At 44.9% G+C, this 10,090-nt stretch overlaps 1 protein-coding gene across 1 annotated transcript; it reads right to left on the reverse strand.

Moving 5' to 3' along the window:
* Nucleotides 1–801: 801 nt before the first annotated feature.
* Nucleotides 802–5,951, reverse strand: aqp3b (aquaporin 3b; the record flags this gene model as incomplete). The annotated part of the gene is made up of 6 exons (XM_084457195.1): nt 802–997; nt 1,709–1,926; nt 2,121–2,239; nt 2,393–2,530; nt 4,115–4,241; nt 5,844–5,951. 6 exons carry the CDS (start codon nt 5,949–5,951, stop codon nt 802–804), a joined length of 906 nt encoding a protein of 301 aa, XP_084313321.1.
* Nucleotides 5,952–10,090: the final 4,139 nt, after the last annotated feature.

Raw genomic sequence — 10,090 nt, forward strand, 5'->3', positions numbered from 1 at the left:
AAGTGAACCTACTAAACAGAGTGCTAAAGAAAAAAAGAAAGAGAAGTCAGTTTTTTCTTCTTTTTTTATATATATATATATGTGTGTGTGTGTGTGTGTGGAGGGGAGGTGACCGTTGGATAGTGTGTGAGGTAGAGAGGTCAGTGGAGGAGCAGCACAGGTGTAGGCCTACTTTAAGGATGGGTATGAGTCCGCCCTCCTGACAGTGGAGGGAAGCTCATTCCATCATCGTGACCCCATTGAAGAGTGACCCCTGCAAACGTGTAGAAATGGCCGTGACGGGCGGGCGGCAGAGGTTAAAGAAATAAATACATGGAGTGCTCATGCTGGGATTTGGAAACTGACTATGGTCTGCAAATAGGGAGGGGCTGTGCCCTTTACTGGCCTGTAGGTGAGCCCCAGTGAGCTGCAATTGGAAGCCAATGAAGGATGTTTACAGTAAGTGTTTTCCGTATTATGTAAAAAAAAAAAAAATCCTACTTTTAGGAATATCTCTGCCTATAAATAAGGGAATATGAACGAGAGCTCCCAATCCAGTTTCATCAGATAGGAAGCATAAAGAAGGAATATTTTGTGTCAGGCGGAGGTATAACGATAATGTGCTATGAGATGAATATGGCTTAAGGTTATCAGCGTTTGATTGGTTTAATGAATCATACTTTCTTAGTCCTTGAAGGGAGGTTAGTCTTCCACAAAGGCAATATATAAAACATATGAGATAACTGACAGAGAATGGACGAATGTACACATAATAAATGTATGGCTTATAATAGGTCAAGATTAGTAGCCCCAGAGGAAAGCTCATGCGCTCTCCTTGGTGGTGATGCTGGATAGCTTGAGCCTCTCCTCTTCCTCCTCCTTCTTCTCCTCTTCCTCCTTCTTCTCTCGAGCCTCTCCCTCTACATGGTATCCCACCATCAGTTGGTACACCATCACCCCCACCATGGCACCCAAGAAGGGGGCAAAGATGGGCACAAAGAACCAATAGGATTTGGCTCTGTGGAAGACATAAGGCACCGATAATATTGGATCACTGTCCGCTTCTATGGCCCTTGTATATTGTGGTAGACCGGCATGGGTAAGTGGTTGATGCATAGCAACAGCACTGATTTATATAGAGGCTGGGCATAGGATTGAGATGCCGCAATGAGGAGAGAGAGAGAAAGAGAAGCAAACGTAAAAGGTTCAAGCATTTTAGACATAAATACTGTACCTTATGTTTCGGTTATGGTTAGATTTGGGGTTAGGATTAGAGTCGGTTAGGTTTTGAAAGCAGAATTCCCCAACGTAAGATTCTGCGCCGTAAGAATAGCGGCCGCATCTATTCTTGCAGCCGCCGAGATTGTGAGGCAGTAGATGGTAAATGGTAAATGGACTGCACTTATATAGCACTTTTATCCAAAGCGCTTTACAATGAAGGCCTCTCACTCACCCATTCACACACACACCAGTGGCAGCAGCATGCAAGGTGCTAGCTTGATCATTGGGAGCAATTTGGGGTTCAGTGTCTTGCCCGAAGACACTTCGACATGTCAGGAGGAGCCGGGATTCGAACCTCCGACCCTAAACTCATTGGACGACCCGCTCTACCTCCTGAACTACAGCCGGCCCAGATAGGGCGGCGTAAGAATAGACCGTGCCAAAGGTCAAAGTGTCAGAGCAGATGGAGGGGAGAGGGAGAGTAGAAGTGAAACCTGGAGACACTCACGTGAAGACGCCACTGCCCCAGCCTGCCAGCGCGGTGAACAGCCGCGGTCCCAGGTCCCTGGCGGGGTTGACGGCGTAGCCCGAGTTGAAGCCCATAGACAGGCCAATGACCAGCACCACAAAGCCCACCGTGAAGGCCTCCAGGCCCCTGGGGATGGGGTTGTTGTAGGGGTCCACGATGGCCAGTATACACACGATCAGCGCTGCTGTGCCGATCATCTGCAGCACAGAGTCTGGGTCAATTGTGTATTGTTGTGGTTCAGACAGTATGGCAAAGCCAGTGGTCAAGTACAATATTATGGTAAATGTTTTGCTGTATAAACTGTTATTACAATGGCCGGACATAATATTTTAGATACCAGTGCTACCGGTGTAATCATGCATGGAGAACCAATGGGTGCCTCTATGGTTACCTGATCAAAGAATCCGTTAATCAGGGTGAGATGTTTGGAGGGGTAAGTGGCAAAAATCCCAGCCGTCGCATTCTTCCCCTCCACAATGAGCGTGCCCTGGCCGTAATCCCACAATGCATCTAGAGAAACAATGGACAGAGGGAATAGGAAGCAAATCACATTTGTGTGCAGGGAAAACAGTCGTACTGTAGATTAAGCGTCTTTGCTGAGTCTTGGAAGCTGCCATTAGCTGCTAAATGTTTGATCTATTAATTTCTCCAACTCTCACTCACCAAAATACATTCCAAATATGATCCCAGATCCTAGAAAGGCACCCAGAGTCTGGAAGAAAAAGAATACTGGGAACTTCCTCCAAGGCTCTCTCCCCAGTAAACACAGTGCAAAGGTCACAGTTGGGTTCAGGTGGCCACCTAGGAAAAAAATAAAATAATAATATATAACATACAGTATTATGCTAAATAGTTATATAAATTATGCTTCATTCAAGCCCTCAGCAATTGCAGCATCTGTAAATGTCTGTTAGAATGGGGGGTCTCTGTACACGCCTGTTAGGATGGCAGGTCTCTGTACATGCCTGTTAGGATGGCAGGTCTCTGTACACGCCTGTAAGGATGGCAGGTCTCTGTAAATGCCTGTAAGGATGGCAGGTCTCTGTAAATGCCTGTTAGGATGGCAGGTCTCTGTAAATGCCTGTTAGGATGGCAGGTCTCTGTAAATGCCTGTTAGGATGGCAGGTCTCTGTAAATGCCTGTTAGGATGGCAGGTCTCTGTAAATGCCTGTAAGGATGTCAGGTCTCTGTACATGCCTGTAAGGATGGCAGGTCTCTGCAAATGCCTGTTAAGATGTCAGGTCTCTGCAAATGCCTGTTAGGATGTCAGGTCTCTGCAAATGCCTGTTAGGATGTCAGGTCTCTGTACATGCCTGTTAGGATGGCAGGTCTCTGTAAATGCCTGTAAGGATGGCAGGTCTCTGTAAATGCCTGTTAGGATGGCAGGTCTCTGTAAATGCCTGTAAGGATGGCAGGTCTCTGGAGGGATGAAAAGACCCAGGAAATTATCTCATGAAGTTCGCATTTTTCTCTTCATATTATGAAAGGGGAAATCTAATGAACTGCTGAGATACATCTTCACGTAGGTGTCCCTCTCCTCCACTTTGCATTTGCAGCTCGTTCCTGTCAGGGTAGGAGTCACCTAATTATGCGTCTTAGGTTCTCCAGTGCAATGTTTTGCTGGGTGACAGTCTCATTATAAAGGCACTGAGGAGGTGGGCACGAGGGAGCTGCAGAACTCTCCCCGCTGGCTCTCTGACAGAAGATCCTTGTGAATTATCTAATAAAATACTGTCCCACTTACCTTTCAAAGCGGATACCAAATGGCCTTATCATTTAAGCGGTAAGTGACTGTCTCTCTCTCACTCACTCTCTACATTCCGGTCTTACTCAGGCCCACTGTGTGTTGATCACTTTGCTGTCAGTATACCTTCTCCTTGTGATACATTTCATACCCAGTACCACTCACCTGTCAACATATTACTTACCTCAGCCCTATCAATCCCTCTTACTATAAAGTATACCGATGGAAGATGATAGGAATGCACTGACTGAATGCACAAACATCTAAGACTTAAGGTTTCTGTGAATAATACCTTACCTGAGGTGTTTTCTCATCTAGTAACATTGTCAATGTCATCTTATTTATATATTGTAGCACCATTCATACAAATCAATGTAGCACATGTGGCTTTACATAAAAAGAGATGGATAAAAACATAAATCATGTAAACACGAGAACAGAAACAATGAAATTAAAATAATTAAAAAAATTCAGAGAAAAGAAAAAGAAAAAGATAATACAAATTAAGAACAGTTTAAGATATTAACACCAGTAAAGCTATGTGGTAAAAGCAATATTAAAAAGGTTTGTTTTAAGATCTTGCTTAAGTCAAAGTAACAGAGCCCTGATTCAAGACAAGGTGAACGCGCGTCGCCCCTCACCTGAGACCTGTCCGCTCACGAGGATGCCCAGGGTGGCGGCGAAGCCGAACGCAAAGTTGACCGTGAGGAACATGCCGTGGGAGCCGCCGCTAAGCACCAGCTGTGCCACCGCGCCGCAGCCAAACATCTTCAGGGAGGACAGGAACACACCTCAGAGAAGTGATTCATCACTCGCACCGACAGCTGAATATTCAAAATATGTAACGTAAGAAAACCCAGACCAAAATCTTATGGGAGGATGGCAGCTAATGTTTCAGCTGTCTACAAAAGACTAACAGCGTTGGTTAATTTACTATCGCCTTACTAAAATGAGGCACGTAAAATAATACGGAGAAAGTGTTTTATTGTAGACCTATTGCGGCGAGTAGAAAAAGAGAAAAAAAATAGTTACAAAAACACCATAGACAGCTTGACCCCAGAGTCTGGTCTCACACCGAGACATATCTGTGGTCCCCACCCAGGTGTGGCTGCCTCCCCCAGAGGTTGTGTGTGTGTGTGTGTGTGTGTGTGTGTGTGTGTGTGTATATGTGTGTGTGTGTGTGTGTGTGTGTGTGTGTGTGTGTGTGTGTGTATGTGTGTGTGTGTGTGTGTGTGTGTGTGTGTGTGTGTATGTGTTATGGGCGGTGTTATGTAGCCTATTGATGGTCAGAGTTATCTGTCTCCTCCTGTGGAGCTCTCCTCAGCAGAGTCCTGGCCCAGACCCAGGGAGACTGTCCGGCTGCCAGCAGGGAGCAAGGCTTCACTCAATAGTGGAGCCAAACACGGGCTTAGGCACCAGCCGACCACTGACTGTAGTCCAGGAGAATAACAGATGGCCAGCCTCTCTCACTTCATATCTGCTCCACGTATAGTGTTTATTCTGTGAGGGTAACCATAGGAAACAGAGGATCCCATCCCAGGTTGTTGTTTATGTTTGAACCCTTTGTTTATTTTGAAGAAGAATACCAGCAGGGTGGTCCTCAAGTAGGGCTGCTGCTTACACTTGACTGTAGACCTTATCAAGGTTTAGCATGCAGGTGAGTACACTGAACACCTGACCATACTGCCTGCTGATGAAATTACTCTAGATGGAGGCCGATGGAATGAAACCATCTTCATCAGAAAAGATATCTTGGTATCTGGATAATAATTTCTAGGACATTGACTTTGTAGTGTCTTTGCTAAATAGGCATTCATAAGTGTAGTATAAAAATAATCAAGAAATAACAGTTAACACAGTGACAGGTCAAGCTATTAAGCATAGGAGAAAAATACATTTCAATTTCATGTCTAACCAAATAATGATGTCTGAATTAGAGTATGATCCCGCAATACAGCGACGTGTATGCATTTCACAAATGGATATTTTTCTAAAAGTAATTTCCACAAGCAGCTAATTACTGTAAAAACAACTTGACTTAGGTTGAACACTTTAAATGACACATTATGGAGATCATCACGCCCCCCCATCATCTGCTGCTGCTTAACCAAACAAGAAGTAAACATGCTGCAGGAAATCTGCACCAGGTATTTAGAAAATGAGAAAACGTGTCAATTTATGATCTATACTTGTTTCTAAAACATGTGTATCTTAATATCCAACAATATCACCATTGCACATATTATGTTTTCTGTTCACTAGTAGCTTGCTGAGTTTATCAGTGACAGATAGTACTGGTAATGCTATAAGATGTCTGCCCATTCCCCCACACGACTCCTGTCATGCCTAGCCAGCGGCCCCTGTACTCACCACCAGGATCAGGGTCCCCAAACACTCTGCCAGGGCCTGGCGGAGGAGTGTGTGACGGATCTGGAAGGTCCGTGCCAGCTTGTCCATGAGTGCCTTCTGTCTTCCCATGATGCAGCTGTGTCAGGGTGGTCCAGGGAGAACGAGGTCGGAAGAGGTGGTCGGAGAACGAGTGTTTGTGTCGGCGAGGGCTGTGTATCGACTCTTAAAGCGCTCCCAAGGATCCCTCCCTCATCGAGGAAAAAAAAACACAACACATAGAACACAGCTCACTCTGACTCTTAAGCCATCCTCCTTCTCTACCATCTCCACCCGTAACCCCCACCTCCCTCCCTTTATATTTCATGTCCAGGCTCCTGCTCTCCCACTGTTTTCACCTTTCCTCCCAATTGAATTTCCAACAGCTGGCTGGAACCTTTGTACTTTATGTCAGCACATAACTTATTTTACCACAGGAAAAAAAAGCTGGTACAAGCACTCCCTGACTGTAACTATGTCAAATTATGAAGAATAATTATTGTGTTCTGATGGGAATGTTTCTGAAACTCACAACAAAACAGAATGGTTCTCTGAGAGGATAAGTGGATTTTTCTAATCAGAAGAATCCAATTAATCACCCATTTTGCGAAAACCACAACTTCAGAGCTCTGGGGAAATGGTGCTTTGGAGCCAAATGAGACGCACTGTGGGCTTCCTGCAGAGGTTGGCACAGATACTGGCCTTCTGAAATGGACACAGTGGGGTTCCAGGCCCTTGGTTTGAATAATTCATCTGTTCTCTGTTGACTGGACAGTTTCTTTCCTTCTACGATTATGTTAGCCCTAGCTATGATCTACAGCCTTTGCTAGTCTACAATCCAGCATAGGTAGATGTGATATAACTGGTTGTAACTGATATGGCAAGTCTTTGTTTCTGCCCTCGTTCAGTGGTCTCACTTTTGCCATTCTCTCAAGGGTTTTGTCCCTTGTGAGAAAGTAGCCTACCACCCCTTTTTAAAGTAGCCTACCACCCCTTTTTAAAGGGAAGTCTGAGTCTTTTGTTCATATGCCATTCCTGCTGAATGACTTGGAAAGCAAGGCCAGGTGAGCTGGGTTTTAGTGAATACTACCAGTCAAAGTGGTCCAAGTATGTTCCTGGAAAAATGTCTGACACCACTGATAGGAAGCAGAAGAATGGTTAGTCATCACTAAATCCCACACACAGTAGTTGATATAGAGCGTAAACTTCAAACAGCATGAGACCTTATTGTTCCTGCGGCCGGGATGTACTGTAGCCAACAGTTGGTATGTGATGTGATGTGAGGTAAAAGTGCAGTATGCGGTTTGTGATTTCCTGTTAGACTTAGGAAACATTTTGAAAAATGCAACTGACAAAATCTGCGCTTCTCGCTTCAGGCCTCCCTGCAAGGTTACTCCTCCAAACTGGGGTAAAACGAATGACACTCGCTAGGCAGGTAGGTAGGTTGACAGGCAGGTAATCCATCCAATCATTTCCAGTTGACAATTCAAAATAATTAGACACATTTATTACAGTCCTGCGACTTCTGCGATTATGTATTTATTTCATTTTAACGTCAAAGCACTTTTTTATTGATTACTTTCGGGATGTATTGAGAGGTGCAAAAAATAGAACAAAAAGGTGCTTCTGAGCCAAACCGCATACTACACCTTTAAGTCATAGCTCCATGTTGGAGAAGAGCTAAGTGTTTAATCACATCTCAGATGAACTGTTCGGTGCTGCCTCTAATTCCCTCCTCCTGGTCCTGGACCAGTCCCAGAGCTGTCTGTCAAAGTGGTTACTACTGGCGAACTCCATTCCTCCCTCGTCTTTCATCCAGGCATACTGGCTGGTCAGACAACGACAGAAGGGATGGAAACACTTTTCACTCCATCCAAACTGATCCAGACATGATATTACGGGTGGATGGATGGATGGATGGATGGATGGATGGATGGATGGATGGATGGATGGATGGATGGATGGATGGATGGATGGATAGATAGATAAATAGATAGATGGATGGATGGATGGATGGATGGATGGATGGATGGATGGATGGATGGATGGATGGATGGATTGATGGATGGATGGATGGATGGAAGGATAGATAGAAAACAAATGTTGATTATGTCTACATACATATATACTGTACATACATATATATATATATACAACTTGAGAGTTGCAACTGACTTGAGTTCTGCTATTGAAATGGAAGTGGTGAGGAATTTGATTTGTGCAAATGAAGTTCTGCAACCTTTCAAGGTCTTGAATTATCATTCCAAGAAAGACAAGCTATCAGATCATACTGTACATTCATGTAAACAGCATTGTAAAAAAACAATGACAATACGCACCCACGCAATAAATAAGTTGTTCAGTTCTCAACAGAGAAAGTTGACAGAAATAATTAACTGGGGTGGAGAGAGGTCCGAGTGATTGATGATACACACAAAGCTCTTCATGTGGCTGCCAAGTTTGTGCAAAACTTCCACGCTGAGTGGTCCACTTCACATACAAAAGCGCTCTATGTTACGTAATGATCTAATGATCTCTACCACACACATTATGTACACACACACACAGACATGCGCACACACACAAACTCACAATTTTTTCAAATTCAAAAATACAACCAGAAATGTGCGTTTTCTGGAGAAAATGCATGTGGGCTGCCAGCGGTCGCAGCCTCAGATGCCATTCAGAAAGGACGCAACCGCGGCACCACTGCGCTCTGAAGCCCATTATTTCCAATGGCTTGCGCCGCGCCACGGCGGATTGTTTCTGCATGGAGCCGGCGCAGCTCAGCGTCTGGCTCGGAGAATACTAGGCGCAAACTAGATTGAGCTTTCCGCACTAGATTGAGCTTTCCGCACTGCACCGCATGTCTGAATGGTCCTTCAGTCTCCCAGCCTCTCCCTACCCTACTCAGCTGTTTGGCAGCCAATTTGGCCTACATGGATGGCCTATGCCCTACGACCCTTGATATTATGCATAAATAATAGGTAGCCTGTCAGGTAGGAAATGAATTAATCAGAATGCCCTACTACAGTGCACATTATACTGTGCTTAATTCATTATTATCCACAATAAAATGGGTAGTAGGACATTCTGATTGACATGCCCAACCTGACCGGATGTGCTACCCATGAATTAAGCATGTGCGTGCGCACAGAGCCAAAACAAAACTTTGAGTGAAGCCAGCTCCCCGTGTCGGGGCGCCAGAGACACAGGATTTGGATGGGGGTGTGTAGTGGTGTATATTGTAGAGCCCCGAGTGCACCGAACTGCCCTCCGTCGGCTCTGACCTGAGGGGGGTGACACAGAGTCACCCCGAACACGGCCGCCCATTCACCTCCATTCATTTGGACTTGGGCTCAGGAGTCCAAAATTCCTTTATCCATTGTTAATGAGGGGAGGGGATTGAAACAGCCATATCTCGACGTGGAAAGGTCACAGTGACATGGGGTTTGGACTAGCAGAAAGCTCTCGACGTAACTAACCCAGCAATACCTAAATGGGGGGCACCACAGAGCCAGCCATTCACCTCCATTCATTTGGACCAAGTCAAATGTCAGTTTTAGATAGGCCTAGACAGATCGATTGATAGACCACGATGGCTCCACGGGCACTGTGCACTAGTTTAGTCAATTTGGCACACATGGTTAATAGGTCTCCCGGGACCCTTTCTTGTAAAGTATATGATGCAAAATGGAATTAACACATTAACCTATTCATATAGGCCATATTAGGTTTCATTATAACGTTAAGCATATAATTTGTATAAGGCCAAATATGATTTATTCCTTTGTCTATCTGTATGTTCTCAACTGGTGTTCTGAATGGGTCATCGCACTATTGGTAAGGGCATATAAATAGGCAGCCATCTTAGCCGACAGAAACCGAGTGCCCCTGGCATGGGTGTGGTGTCCGGAGGCATTGCAGATCCCCATTCAAATTATATGGTGCATTTTCAATGCAAATAAACATTTGTTAAAAAATATTTTAAAAAAAGCGACACAAACCACAAAGAATAAAAACAGACCCAGAGCCAAGAGACATGGCGGGCACACATTCTGTTGGAGGAGGCTCAAATTATTCAGCAGCACAGTGAGGTGGTGAGAGGCTTTGTGCAGGTGAGGAATAAGGTCCCTGTCTGACACAGCAGAGGGGAAGCTAATGGGCTCTGGGACCGATGGGGCACAAGCTCACTGGTGTCATCATGAAATGCTTCCCTGCCTGTATGCTAA

The sequence above is a fragment of the Borostomias antarcticus genome, assembly GCF_949987555.1.
Source record: "Borostomias antarcticus genome assembly, chromosome: 2".
Taxonomy (NCBI): domain Eukaryota; kingdom Metazoa; phylum Chordata; class Actinopteri; order Stomiiformes; family Stomiidae; genus Borostomias; species Borostomias antarcticus.